Below are 22,371 nucleotides of genomic sequence, written 5' to 3'. Positions count from 1 at the left end.
AGCAGATACAGAAAAAAATGCTATTGTGGGGAAAAATTGGCCTGCTCAGAATGAATCACTGCCAGGACAAATGAATGTCGTGAACTCTTCTCTTGTTGACCCCTAAAGTGTGTACATCCTTCTCACATTAAATTGGGTCTCGTCAGAAACTTTGTGAAAGCCATGGGCAAAAGATCACATGCATCCATGTACTTGTGAGAGAATTTCCCAAGGATCATTAAAGCAAAAATTACATACTGTATATACTGTACCCATAATGAGACTCTTAAAATCTCAGGGGAGGGCGAGCTGAATGAAATAAGCAGAATAAAATTCAAAATTAAGTGTTTATTTTCATGACCAGGATAACTTAACTGAATATTAATGTCATTATTTAAATTTAATTTGCATTGAAACAATATAGTACTTTCAGTGTTTATATAAACTTAACTCCTATTTAAACTTAAAACATCCAGTCTTGTCCAAAGTCACTCCATTACCTCATGTTTGCATTCTTTAAAGAATTTAAACATCTCTCATCCTAAACTATAATCATTTATACCTGGACTGCAATCATTATTAAAGTTAATTCACTTTAATTACCTTGTTTTTTTTACATAATCATGAATTGAAACACCTGAACTAGAATTGGAGTCATTTATAGTTACTCAAGCTTAAATTCAGTTTGGTTACACATTGTTCATTAAAAAGATCTCCTAAATCAAATACCCCCTTCGAAAGACGGAATGAATCCTATCACTGTAACACCACTAGTAGGCATCAGGGGATCTAATCTAATATTAATTACATTAACCCTAAGCATATCGCTCTTATAAAGGCAACTTTTAAAAGAACTACTATGAGGACTGCATTTCAACAGAAGAAAATATAAGCAAGTCTCCACAACGCTAGCCTAAGGAAAATCATTAATAAGTAAAAAGATAATACCCTGGAATGAAATTTGTATGTTGATTCAATTTATCAGATATTACAGGAGTCGACCCAAACACATCTAAATAACACAAATCACAGTTTGTTGCTGAATAGGAATTTGAAGACTTAACAAACTTTGGTACAGAGGTGAAGGAATTCCTAATTCAAAACACTTGATAATATCAATGAGGCCTAAGTCAAATGTTCCCTAAGTATCAATGAGGCCTAAGTCAAATGTTCCCTAAGTCTATGGCTGGCCTCACACAGGAGTGATCATTTCTCGAAGAACACAAATATCATTCACTTAACACCTTCTCAAAACACCTCAAAAATGTAAACATCACACCTATAGAAAATCTGCCTATTCCTACTGATCAACATCATTATTTATCCAAATTTGAGGACACTGTCATATTCCATGCAGACCTTATCTGTGAATTCATGAACACACATTATTTCCATCATATCGTAATGTATATTCAAAGACGACTTGCTGCTATTGACGATACCACCATACCAAACTCTTCCTCCCAAGACATGGCAAAGCTGATTAAGATGCGAATTAGATATCAGGTCCGTCATTAGAATTCACTAGAATGTATCAGATATCCCGACATACCCTGGTAACTACTACTACTACTACTACTACTACTACTACTACTACTACTACTACTACTACTACTACTACCACCACCATCCATCAAACATATGTTTGTAATAATAATTCTCTGAATCTTAATTTAAATACTACTCCAAAATTCAATAAACTTGACTGCAAACAACGTGGACAATACATAAAATATTAATAGCAACTTGTAGTGACATGCTTAAGTTTAACTAACTGAGATGCACAACCATTCCTTATTTGGATCAGAATCTAGTAACTACCTGAATTTACACTAATATCCCCTAAGCTGTTCACAGTGCTCCATGTACATACAATAACTTAAATAATTTTAGTGGTACTCATCTGGCTTCTCCTACGTCATCCTCTGCTCAGGTCGTAGACCACTGCATTTTAGTTGTTCATCTTTGGCTCCGATATCCTGCAGCTGACCTCAATTTCACAGCTAGGTTGGGATCCTCTTTCCGGGTCTATCACCGCGTCTGCAGATTCCCATGTTGACTGTAGGTAATGAATGATCTGTAAATTGATGTCCTTACTGTTATTATAGTCTTTGCTGACCTCAAATCTCATATGCCACTCGTATGATTTCTCTTTACCATATTCTTACACCACAACATAGATGTAATATGCAATTTGTGTACACTAGAACTCAGTTCAGTGTAGTTGACTTCTACATTAAATTGTTCCACTAACCACACAGGGTTACAGAAAAAACATATCGGATATGAATGCCTATGTTTCAATTAGGAGTTTCACTTAAAGTTAACTAGGAATGAGGTGTATTTGTCACTGCCAGCCTAACTTATCGCAATTCACTTGCCCGTGGCAAGAGTCAAACATATTCATGCTTCGGCTGAATCATCTGAAATATTATTGTTAATGCCCTGAAGGGGCTAAATTGAAATTTTATCATATTAATTTCTTTTATGTAGTATTCCCTGCCCGGCTACTCCTTTCTGCCACCCAGCTGACGAAAATTTCTGGGAAAAACACTGGCCTTTCAATGTTCAGTCTGCAAACCTCTGCGAATTTACTAAAATCCACCACAATCCTCTATTTGTAACTTGCTCTGTGCCGTTCTATACCTCTTATCTTCAAATCTTTAGAAATCGAGTCTAATTGTCATCGTCTTGGTCTCCCTGTACTTCCTTTGCCCTCCATGATAGAGTCCATTATTCTCCTATGTAACGTATCATCCTTCATTTGCCTAATATGACCCCACCACCGAAGCCGGTTTATGTATACAGCTTCATCTATTGAACCCGTTCCCAACTCATCCTTTATCTCCTCATTTCAAGTATCCTCTTGCCGTTGTTCCCACCTGTTTGTACCAGCGATCTTTCTCGCTACTTTCAGGTCTGTTACTTTTACTTTGCGAATAATCTCCTGAGTCCACTCAGCCTTCACTCCCGTAAATCAAAGTTGGTCTGAATACAGACTGGTGTAAACAATTTTGTCCGGAAGCAGACTTCCTTCTTACAGAATACCATTGATCACAACTGCGAGCTCTCTGCATTAGCTTTGCTGCACCTGGATTTAATCTCGCTCACCATTCCTGGGATAACACACATCCTAAATACTTCAAATTATCTACCTGTACCAGCTTCGTATTCCCAACCTGACATTCAGCTCTCTTGGATTTCTTAACTACTGATATCACTTTAGTCTTGGAAAGGCTAATTTCACATCATACTCATTGCACCTGTTTTCAAGTTCGAAGATATTAAACTGCAGGCTTTCGGCACAATCTGCCATTAAGAGCAAGTTGTCAGCATAGGCAAAACTCATCTAAATAAATCCCCCCTGCCACTTAATACCTTTCAGTAGATGATCCATATAAACGATGAACAACAAAGATGAAAGATTACAGCCTTGTCTAATCCCTGTAAGTACCTTGAAGCAAGAACTCATTCTACCATCAATTCTCACTGCAGCCAAATTGTCAATATAAATACCTTTGATTACTTTTAATAATCTGCCCTTAATCCCATAGTCCCCATGTAAAATAACATATTTTTCCCTCTGTACTCTGCCATATGCCTTCTCTAGATATATGAAACATAAACATAACTCTTCATTCCTCTCGTAGAATTTTTCAGTTTACCTGGCACGTACTGAAAATCTTATCCTGACAGTCCCTCTGTGATCTGAAACAATACTGGTTTTCATCCTACTTACTCTTAACCACTGATCACTCTCTCTATTCCAAAATGGCAGTGAACACCTTACCTGGTATGCAGATCCTATGAAATACTTCAAAAGTTGTTGCAATCCTTCCTGTTCCCATGCTTATAGATAGGTGCAATTCCTACTCTTGTCCAGTGAGAAGGTATATTACCAACATTCCATTGATTGAATGGCTGCACGTTTGGGTCACATAGCTGTCAGCATGCATTCGGGAGATTATGGATTCGAACCAAACTGTTGGCAACCCTGAAGATTGTTTTCCATGGTTTCCCATTTTCGAACCAGGCAAATACTGGGGCTGTACCTTAATCAAGGCCATGGTCGATTACTTCCCACTGCTAGCCCTTTCCTTTACCATCATCGCCATAAAATCTCTTTGTGTTGGTGTGACATTAAAAGAAAAACTACCAAGCTCGATAGCTGCAGTCGCTTAAGTGCGGCCAGTATCCAGCATTCGGGAGATAGTGGTTCGAACCCCACTGTCGGTAGCCCTGAAGATGGTTTTCTGTGGTTTCCCATTTTCAAACCAGGTAAATACTGGGGCTGTACCTTAATTAAGGCCATGGCCGCTTCCTTCCCAGTCCTAGCCCTTTCCTGTCCCATCGTCGCCATAAGACCTATCTGTGTCGGTGCGACGTAAAGCAAAAAGAAAAAAGAAAAGAAAAAAGAAAAGCTAACATTCCATGCTAATCTCATTACTCTATGAGTGCATATTATTTCTGCCTTCCCACTATATTTCACAATTACAGTTTTAATCTGGTCCTGCTGCTTTATGACAAAGGAATTTATTAAACATTCTACCACTTCCTCAAGCGTAATTTCACCATCATTGACCTCTATCCCATGAGCTCGCTTGTTCGCAGTCATCTGAAAGATTTCCTTTTATGTTTAGAATAATTTCAAAACATTCCCTCCACTTATCCAGTGATTTCCTGGGATCAAATATGAGATCACCTGATTTACCCAAAACACTATTAATTTCCTTTTTCCCCTCCCTTTCTAAGATTTGTCATTACTGTCCAGAAAGGTTTCCGTGCCGATTGACCCAGCCGCTCCAGGTTATTACTGAAATCTTCCCAAGACTTCTTGGATTTAACAATTATTTGTTTCACTCTTTTTCATTCATCTATGTACACCTTATGTGTGTACTCCTGTCTAGTTTCCCCGTCCTGGAGATTTTCTGCCCTTATTCATCTGTGGACAGATTTCACTCGCCTAGGTCTAGAGGTACTTGGTTCACTACAAAATAGATAGTGGCCTGTATCATCAAAACATCCCCGGAAAACCCGTGCATTCTTAACAGATTTCCTGAATTTAAGGTGGGTTATAGTCTATAATTGATCTGGTGTCTGTACCCTCCCTTGTGTAGTGGTAGATAGTGTTATACTTCAATAATCTATTCGTAACTGCTGATCCCATACTAGCACAGAAGTCCAGTAAACACTTTGCATTCCTATTAGCTTCCGTATCTTCCCCACATTTACCCATCACATTTTCATATCCTTCTGTTCTATTTCCAAATTTTGCATTAAAATTGTTCATTAGCATTATTCTATCCTTGCTGTTCAATGTGACAACGATGTGTCTCATCCTCATCTGTATCCTCACATGTTGAATACACTGAGTCAATTCTCATCCTAATGTCTCCAACTGCCAAGTATACTTGCAACATTTGCTCATTTATGTGCCTAACACAAACTGTGTTGCATGCAGTAGTATTCCTCATGAACAGTCCTATCCCGTACTCTGCCCTTTCCATTTTAACACCTGTTAAGAATACTTCATAACCTCCCATCTCTTCCTTTTTATCTCCCCTTACCTGAATATCATTACATCCTAACAGATCCAGACACATTCTCTTTGCTGACTCAGCCAGTTCTATTTTCTTTCTTCCATAAGCCCCATTGATATTCATAGCTCCCCATCAAATTCCATTTCATTCAGCAAGCCGTTTCCAAGGAGTCCCTTGGGACTCAATTACTCCCGTTGGTCCGAGGCTTGCTTAACACATTTTGAGTGTGCTTGGCAAAACTTGTGCGAAGCAGGATGCTGTCTTATTTACACATAGTCCCAGTGAGAATATCTCCTCTAACAGGTTGGGGACCACGGTGCATTGTATAGTCCTAGCCATCTGAGCACAAGGAGGGCCATGACTCGGAATATGTCCAAGATGTCCATTCCTATTCCATAGTACCTGGTATCACGACACTCGGGACCACCTACTAGGCCACTTAGTCGTAGCCCATGGTTCATGAACTAGAACACGTGAATACAGTAACCCACACCACGAACCGTAAATAATAATAATAATAATAATAATAATAATAATAATAATAATAATAATAATAATAATAATAATGTGTTATTCATCATGCCAATGTTGCAAGTAATCAACTGGCTAAAAGAAACTAAGGCTGACCTCTAAGAAATGAACATCATGGGCGATATCATAGAAGATTGTGGAACTTTTAGCACAATAGTAGCCAAGCACAAATTCATAGAGAAATCTAAAAAGAGAACTGGTAGGAAGTGCTCCACTGAACTCAAGATGCAACACAGTACATTCATGAAGAGATTTTGCGAGGATAAGAAGCCGAAAACCATCAGGTCAACGTACAAGTTCAAACATGCTCTTTGAATGAGCATAACGAAGAAATAATAATAAAAAAGTACAAGTCCAGTTCTGCAAAAGCTGATGACTTCACTGGAGCATAATTTAACGGAAAGTTAACAGTAAACAAGCCAGCCAGCAAGACACCAGGGACGACACATTGAAGTCCTAGCTGGACCAGTGAGGAGAGGGAAAGCACAATAGGAGTGCATCGTTAAGTTCAGTTAAAATATTTCAACAATTGTTAAGAAGGTATATACAGAATTTTAACATAATCTTTATACGTGCTCATAATATTCATAATTAATAATAATGATAATAGTGTGATTTGATATCTTAGATGATCTTTCAAGAATGAAACATTTCATATTGTTTTTAATTAAATGGTTTTCTTTTCAAGCATAATCTGTTATCCAATGTTTTCTTTTTCAGGTAATTTTTAATTTTATTAATCCTGCAATAGTTTTAACACACTGAAAAACTTCACAGTTCTAGACTTTTGTAATATAATCTTTAAATGTTGTTGTGGTAATTAATTTTCTCTTCATTTTAAATGGAATAATGTCCTATTTTGATATAGGTGGGCTCTCATAAAGTCAAGATGTCACGGGGATTTGAAGCCTCTGCACCTGCTTTTGACCGTCACTTAGAACTTATAAAGCAGCGATATGGTGGGCAAATAATTGTTAACTTGCTGGGTACGAGTCTTATTGGTAGCAAGGAAGGAGAAGCTGTCTTGAGTCAACTTTTTCAGGTATGAACATCATTTAGTATTATGTAGACTGATAACTGATGTTTATTTCAAATAATAATGCTCGAGAATGATCATTGTATACAGTAGTAAGATGGAAACTTGAACACAAACATATTTTCGCGAGAAGAGATGAAGACAAATGTGTAAACACAGGACAAGGACGAGATCTCTTCATATTTATATGGTACCATTTTCACACAGCTGGACGCTTTCATTATCAATCCCAATTCTCCTACATAAGAATGATCTTCATACGTTTCTTCGAACTGTACCATTCTGGAAAGCACCTCTTGATTCATGCATGCAGATTTTGTATTTTCTGTTTTAGTAAATATTGCAGCCGTACAAAAGTACAATCCCCCAATTTTAGGTTAGGAAATTTTTGTAAAATAATTAATTTGTAATATAAAGTAGTGAAAAATCATGTGATGTTATTAAATTAAGATAGAATAATGTAATATTATAAGGAGGATTTGTAGTTAGGGAATATTGAATATGTGTATCATTATATTTTGTGTAACTTTTCATTTGGGTGAGAATCTGTACCTATGGTATAGTGGTATGGATTGCTCAAGATTGTGCAACATGGGAAACAGTGAGAAAGTCGGGAAATATGGTTGAAGTTGGTTGAAAGTGTTGCAACAAATGCCTTGAGAACCCGGGGTGCAATTTGTACGAAACACTTTTCCGCCTTGTCATTACTTTACATTTTATTATAATTGTCTACCGTACATGTTTCTAGAACTGAACTGTTCTTTTCCTCAGCAGTTCAAAAACATCAAACAAAATCCTTGGACTTGACACATTTGTACAATGCAGTCATCGACAAAACAAATTATACATCAGTCATGAAATCGTCAAAATATCTCTTTTGTATCAAATGTCAATTAGGAAGGTAATGCGAACGACAGGAAGCATGAACAACAAATGGCAAATAAGTTAATATGGGAAGGGCAGCTGATTCAGAAAGTGATGGAACCAACTAGAGGGAAGAATATTTTGGATGTGGTGCTGATAAAACCAGATGAGCTCTATAGAGAAACCAAAGTAATAGATGATATTACTGATCACGAAGCTGTTTTTGTCGTAGTAAAAAATTAATGTGAAAGAAAGGAAGGTATTAAAATTAGCATTATTAGGCAGTACCATATGGCAGATAAAACAGGCATGAGGGAGTTTAAAAAAAATAAATATGAATGCTGGAAAATGGTAAATAAAAATGTAAACAGAGTCGGGGATGGGTTTAAAGCAGTTGTTGAGGAATGTGAAAATAGGTTTGTACCTTTAAAGGTTGTAAGGAATGGTAAAGATCCACTATATTATAACAGAGAAGTAAAGAAACTAAGAAGGAGGTGCAGGTTGGAACGAAATAGAATTAGAAATGGTTATGGAAGTAAGGGGAAATTGAAGGAACTTACTAGGAAATTGGATCTAGCAAAGAAGTCAGCTAAGGATAACATGATGGCAAGCATAATTGGGGGTCATACAAATTTTAGTGGAAAATGGAAGGGTATGTATAGGTACTTTAAGGCAGAAACAGGTTCAAAGAAGGACATTCCAGGAATCATTAATGAACAAGGGGAATGTGTACGCGAGGATCTTCAAAAGGCAGAAGTATTCAGTCAGCAGTATGTAAAGATTATTGGTTACAAGGATAATGTCCAGATAGAGGAGGAGACTAATACTAAAGAAGTATTAACATTTACCTATGATAACAATCACATTTACAGTAAGATACAAAAGTTGAAAACTAGAAAAGCAGCTGGAATTGATAAGATTTCTGGGGGTAAACTTAAGTCAATGGGTTGGGATATAGTACCATATCTGAAATACTTATTTGATTATTGTTTGCTTGAAGGAGCTATATCAAATGAATGGAGAGTTGCTATAGTAGCCCCTGTGTATAAAGGAAAGGGTGATAGACATAAAGCTGAAAATTACAGGCCAGTCAGTTTGACATGCATTGCATGTAAGCTTTGGGAAAGCATTCTTTCTGATTATATTAGACATGATTGTGAAATTAATAACTGGTTTGACAGAAGACAGTTTGGGTTTAGGAAGGTTATTCCACTGAAGCTCAGCTTGTAGGATTTCAGCAAGATATAGCAGATATCCTGGGTTCAGGAGGCCAAATGGTCTGCATTGCGATTGACCTATCTAAGGCATTTGATAGGGTAGATCATGGAAGACTAATGGTAAAAATGAGTGCTATTGGACTAGAAAGAAGAGTGACTGAATGGGTGGCTATATTTCTAGAAAATAGAACTCAGAGAATTAGAGTAGGCAAAGCTTTATCTGACCCTGTGATAATTAAGAGGGGAATTCCTCAAGGCAGTATTATTGGACCTTTATGTTTTCTTATATATATCATTGTAAGTACCTAGGTGTTAATATAAGAAAAGACATTCATTTGGGTAATCACATAAATATGATTGTTAATAAAGGGTACAGATCTCTGCATATGGTTATGAGGGTATTTAGGGGTTGTAGTAAGGATGTAAGGGAGAGGGCGTATAAGTCTCTGGTAAGACCCCAACTAGAGTATAGTTCCAGTGTATGGGATCCTCACCAGGATTACTTGATTCAAGAACTGGGAAAAATCCGAAGAAAAGCAGCTCGATTTGTTCTGGGCGATTTCCGTCAAAAGAGTAGCGTTACAAAAATGTTGCAAAGTTTGCGTTGGGAAGACTTGGGAGAAAGGAGACGAGCTGCTCGATTAAGTGGTATGTACAATTAAAAATAGGAGAGGATTTCCACCAATCAATACTTATTTATTGCATATATTAAGCTACAGGACCGGTTTTGACCTCATATACAAGGTTGGTTGGTTGGTTAGTTAGTTAGTTAGTTAGTTTAAGTAAAGATATGTTTTATACACTAATTTTAAGACCTTCAACATAATATTTTAGACATACAGTTGCAATATCGTACAGAATGACATATACGCCAGTTCACGCTAAGACATGCCCCATTTGTATGCGACTAAATGTACATCATCATCATATAGCATTCCTTTAACAACACAATCTTAATCAAAGCTTCATTATATAAATATGTATTTATGGTTCAGCTGAAGATGACCTTGTATATGAGGTCGAAACCGGTCCTGTAGCTTAATATATGCAATAAATAAGTATTGATTGGTGGAAATCCTCTCCTATTTTTAATTGTGCAATTCGTCAATACGGAAATGAAGATTATAGATTACGATAAGTGGTATGTTCCGAGCTGTCAGTGGAGAGATAGGGTGGGAGGACATCAGTAGACGAATAAGTTTGATTGGTGTCTTTAAAAGTAGGAAAGATCACAGTATGAAGATAAAGTTGGAATTCAAGAGGACAAATTGGGGCAAATATTCGTTTATAGGAAGGGGAGTTGGGGATTGGAATAACTTACCAAGGGAAATGTTCAATAATTTTCCAATTTCTTTGCGATCATTTAAGAAAAGGCTAGGAAAACAACAGATAGGGAATCTGCCACCTGGTCGACTGCCCTAAATGCAGATCAGTGTTGATTGATTGAAACTGTTCACTTACACTTACTATGTTATTTAATAAAAACTTTAAAATTAGAATAATTTTCAAATCATAAAATGAATAAAACCTATCAAGTTAGTCACTATATACTAAAATTTGAAATGCTCTGTTCTTGAAAACTTCTCCTTTCCTTAAATCCTTATTTACACCTAAAAATAAGGCAACATTACATTCAAATTTCTAATAATTCAAATATCTTAATTGTATGTTTTATTCCAATAATTGTCGCTGAACTTACTGCTATAGTTCCAAGACCTTTCACATAAATCAGAATTTCTCCTCTTAATCTCGTCCGACCATGCAAGCCACTTTTAACCGTCAAGTTCCTTTAAAATAAATAACCATAAAAACCAACTTTAGAGAATTTATTTTTTACAAAAAAGATTACAACTCATATGACTAGAGAATTTAATTTTTTACTTACTTCAGTTTCAGCTGGTACCAAATTTGTTAATTAAACAAGGTTACTTGTCTGAACCAAACAAACATGTCCTTTGCTCCTGTGCTTGCTGCCATTGACCTTACGAGGCCAGCTGCTACTTGTCGCTATGCTGCTGGTTACGTAATGTGGGGGAGGGGACGGGGAGCGTGTCAATGACCGGAACTATTTCTTTCACTCTCTCTTTCTCTCCTTTTTCCGTATATGATTGTACGCTAATTTGTACATCACATTTTCTTCATTCAGCGGTTCATTTAAATTATTCTCATTATTGCTTTTCTGGTCTACACATAAACATATTTTCTCTAAAGCATCCATAAATATCCCTTTCATTGTTGTGTGCATATTTCCATATCTCTCTTTCTGTAAAATCATGACTGTACTCCTCCATGTGTTCACCCATTGCTGAAAACCTTTTGTGTCTTACTGTATTCACGTGCTCCTTGTATCTCGGCTCCAAACTCCTACCTGATTGTCCTGTATATTGCTTTCCACAACTTTGGCACTTGATGCAATATACTCCCCATTTGTTGAACTTTTCAATCAATAAACTTGATGTGAATTGAACAAAATTCTCTTATTTTTATTGTTGTTGTTGTTTGTCTTAAATGTAGTGTCAATGCCCTTTTTGTTAAAAATCTTTTTTATTCGATACGAGTGTCTGTTGTGGAATGTTATTACTGCCCATTCTTTCTTTCTTTTCTTTTTCCAAAGTCTTTCTTTTCTTTTCCTAAAGGAAGAATGTTGCAGTAATAACATTTCACAACAGACACTCGTATGGAATTTTAATTACGTTACCGGCAGCATCGCGACAAGTAGCAGCTGGCCTCGTAAGGTCAATGGCAGCAAGCACTGGAGCAAGGAGATGTTTGGTTCAGACAAGTAATTCGGTTTAATTGACAAATTTGGTACCAGCTGAAACTGAAATAAGTAAAAAATTAAATCAAATTGTCTAGTCATCTGAGTTGTCATCTTTTTTGTAAAATGTCTCTAAATTTGGTTTTTGTGGTTGTTTATGTTACGGGGTTACCCGTGGAACGCAGAGGTGAAAGAAGGTGCCGGGGTGAATGGGTCGAACTACAATGTCACAAATTGATTTAAAACTTTAACAAAGGTTATATTTCTTTAGAATTTCAAAAATCAACAAATAACAATGTAACAGGTACAAGTAACAATTCATAAACAAGTCTAGGAAAGACAAGATTGGTGGTATGAACAGATCTTGGGCTTCAAGCCCTCACTTTACAGTTCCTGAGCTCCTAGCTCAAATTTCCAAAAGGCACAAATTTGCACAACGGCAGAAATCCCTCAATACATGGAGCGCTTGCTCCCAACACACAATATCAAGCCTCCCAGAGGCACTTTTACAACACTAGAAAAGAGCTGACGTGCTCTCAGTTTTCCAAGCCTATTTTAGGCGATATCAGAAAATTACAATCACTCGCTGTCAAGGCACAACTTACAAATTCAAAACAGAGGTATCTAGTACCCAACCTATTGGGCCGTTGCAGAAAAAACTAGGTTATGTAAATGACCCGAAACACAAATTGAATGAAGGCGAGTACTTGCACTCCTAAATATGCATTCTTAAAACCTAAGGGGCACTAGGCTGATGAAACAGGGGCTATTCCCAAACTATGGAGGTGACTCGTATAAGAAGGTAATTTACCACACTACAGAATGAAAAACGTAGTCGCCTCAAACTAAGATGAAGGGGAGCTCGAAAGGGTACATCACTCCCTATCCCCGATTTACAGTTAAAGATTTATGAAATTTTTGCATGAACCGAAAGGAGATTTACATTTTAGAGAAGTTGGTTACATAGTTAAAGTTTCGAACCTTTCTCTCGGGTTAAACTGCGGAGCTAGCAAAAAAGTAAGATGTTAGATGGCCATTACCTTGCTGAAGAACTGCTGCGTGATGAAAGAGGCGCCTCCTGCCTCCTGCTTGACACACACACTTAGATGATGACCAAGTGGCCAAGAGACGTGAAAATCCGCAGTTGATAAACCCTAGGTGAAAGTTGGAGATCTTTCATGAATAAACCAGCCACACCCTTTCACTTTATTGGTTAAATTCAAAAGTAACACTCAGAATCGAGGAAGAAGCCTGTGATAGGCGGAAAATTAATTACAGAAATTAGGGATTGGCTAGATTCAAGACTGGTGGAAAGAAAAGATCAATATTGCCAACCCAAAAATAAATGAACATCATTTAGTAAAAAAAAACTTATGAATACAAAACTTTAAATCAAGAGTTCTTTCACTCCGCACCAGGGTACATGATTGTAGATATTAGCAGCGACATCTATTGAAGAAAGTCCAAACTTCTTGATGAAGGGCAAACAAAACAAACAGAAATTCACACAGTACAGGAAACTTCACGATAACAAAATTACGTTAAATTACAGTAGTGATATCTTCTGAGTAAAGGTTTAAGTAGGTCTAATTTCAAGTTCACGGTTCCTCCAGTAGAGTTCTTTTTTAGGCGCAAGATTTAAATGCACGGCGTTGGGGTGTACATCCCGGTACAGTTTATTTTAAAGGAACTTGACGATAAAAAATGGCTCGCATGGTTGGACGAGATTAAGAGGAGAAATTCCGATTTATATGAAAGGTCTTAGAACTATAGCAGTAAGTTAAGTGACAATTATTGGAATGAAACATACAAATAAGGTATTTGAATTACTGATCAGAAATTTAAATATAATGTTTCCTTATTTTTAGGTGTAAATAATGCTTTAAGGAAAGCAGACTTTTTAAGAACAGAGCATTTCAAATTTTAATATACATTCACTTAATAGGTTTTATTCATTTTTCGATTTGGAAATTATTCTATTTTTAACATTTTTTACTAAATGACATAGTAAGTGTAAGTGAACAGTTTAGATGCAAAAAGAGATATTTTCATGATTTCAATATTTATGTATAATTTGTTTTGTTGATGACTGTATTGTACAAATATGTAGAGTCCAAGGATTTTGTTTGATGTTTTTACACAGCTGAGGAAGAGAGCAGTTGAGCTCTCGAAACATGTACGGTAGATAAATATAATAAAATTTAAAGTATTGACAAGGCGGAAAATTGTTTCATAGAAATTGAATGCAAGTCAATACAGACACGATTGAACCATCATGGTTAAAATAATAATTTTACTATTATTTGATTATAATCAAACCCGGGGTGCAGTCGGGAAGTATATACTGAAAAGTGTAATTCATCTATGGGGATGAAAACAGGAAGAGTACTAATTTCCTTATTGGCCACTCAATAGCCAATCCAGAGAATGTCAACAATTTCAAGCCTTCGACCAAAAATTTTCACTATCTTTCCCTTGTCTTTCTCCTTTAGATATCGCCATGGTCTTGCTTTTCTCAGCGATGATTTTCTGTACCATGATTTTCAACTTTCTTTTTCAGTGCATGAAGTTGTTCTTGTATGTACTTCCTTACTGTTTGTTTCCCAGACCACAATATCGTCTGCATATAGTAATAACGTCATCTCCCTATTCCCATATGCTTCCTTTGTGTCCTTTACAATTTTGTCCATAACCATTAGAAAAAAAAAAAAAAGGCAACAGTGCTCTCCCCTGTCTTAGTCCAGTTTCACTTCTAAACCAGTCTGTCTTTCCAAACGGAGTCTGTACACTGTTGACAGTTTGTGTACATTGCTTGCACCACTTCTACAGCTTGTCCATGGTTTACCAAACGTTCTCCCTAGGAAAAATATTGCATGCCTTTGTTAGATCTATGAATATTATGACCAGATCATTTCCATATTCCAAACATTTTACCATTAACTGCCTCTTGCTGAAGATTGGGTCCACTATAGATCTTCCAGTCTACCAGTCGACACAGTCTCGTTCAAATACCCAGGGAGTGAATTAATGCAGAATACTAGGCTGGACATGTGAATTGGCAAGAGGGTGCAACAGGGCAATGCATTCCACCAGAATGTATGAAACCTTGTATGGAATAAGGAAGTATCAAGGAAGTATAAAGAGATACTATACAAAATGTATTATGCACCCACATTGATCTTTGAGCCTGAGACCTGGACAGTGACAAGTAGGGAGGAGAATAGAATTCAAGCCAGTGAAATTCTCTTTCATCAGCTTTGTATAAACTCTTTTCTTTCCCATTACTTCAGATAATTATATACACCATTCTTTTACTGCCAGCTACATCAGTTTCCATTTTTTGTATAAATTCTTCCCAACTTTTCTTCTCTTACCAATTTCTTAAATTTCCTTTTAATATGATGATGATGATGATGATGCTCAGGAAAGATAAGGAAAGACAGATTGTGAAACTAAGATGTGACAAAGGAGGTGGGAATGGAGAGAATTGATAGGAGCAAACTAGGGTGGTTTGGAAACGTAAAGGGGATGGAGGAAGATAGAATATCACAACAGATGATGGAGATGAAGTTCAAGGGAAAGAGAGTAAGAGGACGACTTAGAATAAGTTGGATCGATTCAATAAAGAGGAGTGCAAGAAGAAATCTCCTTGACTTTGGATGCCCTGGAATTAACTACATTTCTAACATGGTCTCTCTAGCTTGATTCTAGTTAGTACGGAGTGACCTTTGTTATTGCTCTGAAGATGATCCTGGTTGCAGGTTCAAAACGCTTCAGCTTATAATAAGCATTACATGACGTAACATCTCCAAAATTATGTCATTTAACTGTCGTGAACATCTATTTCTTAAGAAGCCCTTATGTTGCAGAAACTCATTTATGTCATTCTAAAAGGTCGTAGGCCAAGTGTTCTTGGTCTTTGCATTTAAACTGTTTGTCCTTCAAATGCTTATGATCGGAAAATGCAAATAATTGCAAGGTAATTGGTCTGGTTTCTGCAGTGGAAGTTCATGTATTTTCCAGTGGATGTAGAGTAGAAAAATATTTGTTTCCTTGGATGTGTGTGTGGTTATTATTGGGCACAAACACTGGAAATTAATGATCACATTTGTTTATTCTTGATTTATTTATGCAGTCATATGAAGTACTTAACACAATACTGCACTGTTGACGTGGTTCATGTTTGTGGGTTACTGTAGTCACGTCCTAGTTCATGAACCATGGGCAACGGCTGAGTGGCCTAGTAAGTGGTCCTGAGAGTCGGGATACCAGTTGCTATGGAATGGGTGTGGGCATCTCGGACATATTCTGAGTCGTGGCCCTCCTTGTGCTCAGGCGGCTAGGACTATACAATTCACCGGTGGTCCATAACCTGTTAGAGGAGAGATCCTCACTTGGACTATGTGCAAGTAGGGCAGCATCCTGCTTCATGAATTTACCGAGCTCAGAACACTTTAAGCAAGCCTCCGACCTATGGGAGTAATGGAGTCCCACTCCCATTTGACAGGCGAGGGACTCCTTGGAAACAACTTGGCGAACGAAATGGAATTCGATGGGGAGCTATCAATATTAATGGGGCTTATGGAAGAAAGAAGGTAGAACTGGCTGAGTCAGCAAGGAGGATGCATCTGGATGTGCTAGCAGTAAGTGATATTCGGGTAAGGGGAGATTATGAAGAAGAGATAGGAGATTATAAGGTGTACTTGACGGGTGTTAGAAAGGGAAGGGCATAGTCTGGGGTAGGGCTCTTTATCAGGAATACCACTGCACGCAACATAGTTTCTGTTAGGCACGTAAATGAGCGAATGATATGGGTAGATTTGTCAGTGGGAGGAATTAGGACAAGAATTGTGTCCGTGTATTCACCATGCGAGGGTGCAGATGTGGATGAAGTTGACAAGTTTTATGAAGCATTGAGTGACATCGTGGTCAGGGTCAACAGCAAGGATACAATAGTGCTAATGGGCGATTTCAATGCGAGAGTTGGGAATAGAACTGAAGGATACGAAAGGGTGATTGGTAAATGTGGGGAAGATATGGAAGTTAATGGGAATGGGAAGCGTTTGCTGGACTTCTGTGCTAGTATGGGTTTAGCTGTTACGAATACATTCTTCAAGCATAAGGCTATTCACCGCTACACATGGGAGGCTACGGGTACCAGATCCATAATCGACTATATCTTAACAGACTTTGAATTCAGGAAATCTGTTAGGAATGTACGAGTTTTTCGCGGATTTTTCGATGATACAGACCACTACCTGATCTGTAGTGAACTAAGTATCTCTAGGCCTAGGGTAGAGAAAGTGAAATCTGTCTGCAAACGAATAAGGGTAGAAAATCTCCAGGACGAGGAAATTAGACAGAAGTACATGGATATGATTAGTGAGAAGTTTCGAACAGTAGACAGTAAGCAGGTTCAGGATATAGAATATGAATGGGTGGCATACAGGGATGCTGTAGTAGAAACAGCAAGGGAATGCCTAGGAACAACTGTGTGTAAAGATGGGAAAAGGCGAACATCTTGGTGGAATGATGAAGTGAGAGCAGCCTGTAAACGTAAAAAGAAGGCTTATCAGAAATGGCTCCAAACAAGGGCCGATGTAGACAGGGATTGGTACGTAGATGAAAGAAACAGAGCGAAACAAATAGTTGTTGAATCCAAAAAGAAGTCATGGGAAGATTTTGGTAATAACCTGGAAAGGCTAGGTCAAGCAGCAGGGAAACCTTTCTGGACAGTAATAAAGAATCTTAGGAAGGGAGGGAAAAAGGAAATGAACAGTGTTTTGAGTAATTCAGGTGAACTCATAATAGATCCCAGGGAATCACTGGAGAGGTGGAGGGAATATTTTGAACATCTTCTCAATGTAAAAGGAAATCATCCTGGTGGTGTTGCGAACAGCCAAGCTCATGGGGAAGAGGAAAACGATGTTAGTGAAATTATGCTTGAGGAAGTGGAAAGCATTGTAAATAAACTCCATTGTCATAAGGCAGCAGGAATAGATGAAATTAGACCTGAAATGGTCAAGTATAGTGGGAAGGCAGGGATGAAATGGCTTCATAGAGTAGTAAAATTAGCGTGGAGTGTTGGTAAGGTACCTTCAGATTGGACAAAAGCAGTAATAGCACCTATCTATAAGTAAGGGAACAGGAAGGATTGCAACAACTATCGAGGTATCTCATTGATTTGTATTCCAGGCAAAGTATTCACTGGCATCTTGGAAGGGAGGGTGCGATCAGTCGTTGAGAGGAAGTTCGATGAAACACAGTGTGGTTTCAGACCACAGAGAGGCTGTCAGGATCAGATTTTCAGTATGCGCCAGGTAATTGAAAAATGCTACGAGAGGAATAGGCAGTTGTGTTTGTTTCGTAGATCTAGAGAAAGCATATGACAGGGTACCGAGGGAAGAGATGTTCGCCATACTGGGGGACTATGGAATTAAAGGTAGATTATTAAAAGCAATCAAAGGCATTTATGTTGACAATTGGGCTTCAGTGAGAATTGATGGTAGAATGAGTTCTTGGTTCAGGGTACTTACAGGAGTTAGACAAGGCTGTAATCTTTCACCTTTTCTGTTCGTAGTTTACATGGATGATCTGCTGAAGGGTATAAAATGGCAGGGAGGGATTCAGTTAGGTGGAAATGTAGTAAGCAGTTTGGCCTATGCTGATGACTTGGTCTTAATGGCAGACTGTGCCAAAAGCCTGCAGTCTAATATCTTGGAACTTGAAAATAGGTGCAATGAGTATGGTATGAAAATTAGCCTCTCGAAGACTAAATTGATGTCAGTAGGTAAGAAATTCAACAGAATTGAATGTCAGATGGGTGATACAAAGCTAGAACAGGTCGATAATTTCAAGTATTTAGGTTGTGTGTTCTCCCAGGATGGTAATATAGCGAGATTGAATCAAGGTGTTGTAAAGCTAATGCAGTGAGCTCGCAGTTGCTATCAGCGGTATTCTGTAAGAAGGAAGTCAGCTCCCGGACGAAACTATCCTTACATCGGTCTGTTTTCAGACCAACTTTGCTTTACGGGAGCGAAAGCTGGGTGGACTCTGGATATCTTATTCATAAGTTAGAAGTAACAGACATGAAAGTAGCAAGAATGATTGCTGGTACAAACAGGTGGGAACAATGGCAGGAGGGTACTCGGAATGAGGAGATAAAGGCTAATTTAGGAATGAACTCGATGGATGAAGCTGTACGCATAAACCAGCTTTGGTGGTGGGGTCATATGAGGCGAATGGAGGAGGATAGGCTACCTAGGAGAATAATGGACTCTGTTATGGAGGGTAAGAAAACTAGAGGGAAACCAAGGCGACGATGGTTAGACTCGGTTTCTAACAATTTAAAGATAAGAGGTATAGAACTAAATGAGGCCACAACACTAGTTGCAAATCGAGGATTGTGGCGACGTTTAGTAAATTCTCAGTGGCTTGCAGACTGAACGCTGAAAGGCATGACAGTCTATAATGATAATGTATGTATGTATGCACTGTTGACTATGGATTCATATTCAGACTCTGTCAGACCATTCTGTGTAATTAAATCTTATTTTAAGGCATTTCTGCTCATTTGAAAGGACCAGTAGCATTGTTGTCAAATGACTTCAGCACATCCTGGTCGATACCTCTTAGAAACTCAGTCCATGGTGTTCATCATTTAATAATAATAATAATAATAATAATAATAATAATAATAATAATAATAATAATAATATTACGGGAATTGCGTTTAACACAGAGGTGTAAGAAGATCCCAGAGTGAATGGGCGGACAAGGAAATAACCAGAGCAAAAGTTGAAGCAATGAATTTTGAAATTTTATTTCTTTCCTTTTTTTTTTTTTAATATTAAAATTTGGTAGATAGGAGATTTGGAACAAATAACAGTTAGATAGATATGAGCTCGTCAGTGCTGATAAGAACAGCAGACTAGAAGTCTAAAAATCAGGTACAAGAACTAGAGAAAATTATCCACACGATATCTACAAGAAATGAGTATTATAGCTCTAAACAGGTACACTATTTTATAAGAGTATGTTTGCTCCACTCACATCGTATAGGAGTTTGAGCTCCAAAGATAAATACAGTCCAGCCTCTCAGAGGCATAAATTTCTTACAAGGTAATGCCTGACAAACTTTAGTCACTTCTGCTCAACAGTTCATTACATGCTGGTTTATAAACAATTACTATTTATTTATTTATTTATTTATTTATTTATTTATTTATTTATTTATTTATTTATTTATTTATTTATTTATTTATTTATTTACAGCATAATGCCGAATTACAAAGATCCGAGTTATGTACAATAGATATTAATCTAAAATGAAAGATTTATAATATTTATGAAGGACACACAAATATACACAATAAAAACTGTACAATCCTATATAATACATACAAAAGAAAATACATTTGCAGTAAATATATGAGAAGAAACAGGAAGGAACAAGAAGGAATATTAAGTTACACGATAAATGTCATGACAGAAGGAAGGAAACAATATGAAGATGTCTAGGTTCTTGTTGATAGATAAGTTATTAACCATTGCTTGAATACGTACAGAAAAGGACGTCTTGGTGAGAGAAAGCCGGGAGTAAGGAATAGGGTCTTCATTCTGGTACTACGGGATGGGATGTGGAGGGGGAATAAGGAAACTAAATCTGGAGACCTAAATAGACCATTAGCTGCTTTGTATAGCAGCTGTAGATCAGCTACTTTTCTTTGAGCAGAAAGAGTTTTGAGTTTCAGTTTCCCAAGCACTTGGATAGTGCTTACGCTGTGACAGGCAGGGACCCTGGCCCTGATGATAGCACAGAAAAAAAGATTGCACATGGTCAAGGTGGCTGAGATTTGAAGCAGATATGGACCAGACTGGAGAGGTGTGTTCAACAACTGGTAAGATACAGGAAACGTAGAATGCTCTGAGGGCATTTACATCTGTGATGTCAGAAAACCTGTAGAGTAAACCAAAGAGTGAGGTGACCCTGTTTATGTGCAAGACAAACAATAATTTACTGTCAAAATGCACTCCTAAGTATTTTTGATTGCCAACAATTGCAGTCGGTTGGTTCAGTAGGTAATATTTACAAAGTGTGAACGAAATGGTGGAACACTTGGAGGGATGAGGTTTAAGACGCCATGTAGTACACCAACCTGACAGTGAATCAAATTCACTTCCACGAACTTAATACGCCGGCGTAGCAGGGGGAGAGGTGATACTCCCACGTGGCGCGTCCCAGGTGGCGGATAGGAGGGTCCTAACCGGCTTGCCGGCAGACTTGAGGGAAATAAAATACCTCTCGCGGACCAATCACTCTACCCCCTGCGGGTGGGGGACGCACATGTAGAATACACCCGTGGTATCCCCTGCCTGTCGTAGGAGGCGACTAACAGGGGCCCACGGGGCCCTCAACTTGGGAGTGTGGATTGGCAACCACGGGGCCCTTAGCCTAGTCTTGGCATTGCTTCCACTTACTTGTGCCAGGCTCCTCACTTTCGTCTATCGTATCCGACCTCCCTTGGTCAACTCTTGTTCTTTTCCGACCTCGACGGTATTAGAGCATTCGAGGCCTAGGGAGTCTCATTTTCCCGCCCTTCGTGGCCCTTGCCTTTCATCGTCCGTTACTTCATTTTTCGAAGTGACGGATCCCTTCTTTCTTCTTTTTTCTCTGTCTTTACCCCCTGTGGGTGGGGGACGCGGGCGAAAAATACACCCATGGTATCCCCTGCCTGTCGTGAGAGGTGACTAAACGGGGCGACCAAAGGATGATTGAATTAGAACCATGCAGCTACTTTTGATTCGAACCTTCATGTGGGGAACACCATGGGTTGCCTGTACTTGCGAGTAGTACCACTATATTAGGTACGAAATAGGTTTGTGATTAGTAGCAGAAGAGGGGGTTCTCCTGTGGGTTTCCAGTACCCGTGCGTCGTACCCATGTGAGCAACACCGCGGGTCTGGGCGTTGCCTGTGAGTTGTACCACTATATGAGCGACACCGTGGGTCTGCGTTGCCTGTGATTAGTACCCACTGGAACACCATGGTAATACCGGCACCTGCGACTAGTTCACCTAGGAGAGGAACCTCATCGGTTTGCGTTGGCTATGAGTGGCGCCATTGTGTGAGAAACACCATGGGTCTGCGTTACCTGTACGAAGTACAATACTTATGAGTAGTGCCATCTTGTGTGGAACACCGTGAGTCTTCGCTACTTTTGATTAGTACCCCAACATGACAAATACCATGGTTCGACTTTACTCACGACATGTACCATTCTGAGGGTCCTTAGACCTGGATTTTGGACCTCTTTAGACATCAAGCATCCTCAATTCAGGATTGTGCTTTAAAAGTGGTCCCTTGGTCAGTAATACTATTATTTATGACTTTTTTTGAGTCGGATCCACTGTTTTTTTTTTTTCATGGGTTTCATGTTCATCCATT

The 22,371-nt window shown here is 38.3% G+C and overlaps 1 protein-coding gene across 1 annotated transcript in view; it reads left to right on the top strand.

The window, feature by feature from the left end:
- The window catches only part of Synj (synaptojanin), a 427,286-nt gene that overhangs the window by 132,287 nt on the left and 272,628 nt on the right, over nt 1-22,371 (top strand). The window contains exon 6 of the mRNA XM_068226016.1: nt 6,919-7,092. Coding sequence (XP_068082117.1) covers nt 6,919-7,092 — 174 coding nt within the window. The remainder of the gene's footprint in view (nt 1-6,918; nt 7,093-22,371) is intronic.

This window comes from Anabrus simplex, chromosome 2 (genome assembly GCF_040414725.1).
Source record: "Anabrus simplex isolate iqAnaSimp1 chromosome 2, ASM4041472v1, whole genome shotgun sequence".
Classification (NCBI taxonomy): domain Eukaryota; kingdom Metazoa; phylum Arthropoda; class Insecta; order Orthoptera; family Tettigoniidae; genus Anabrus; species Anabrus simplex.
This window is presented reverse-complemented; position numbering and strand designations above follow the sequence as displayed.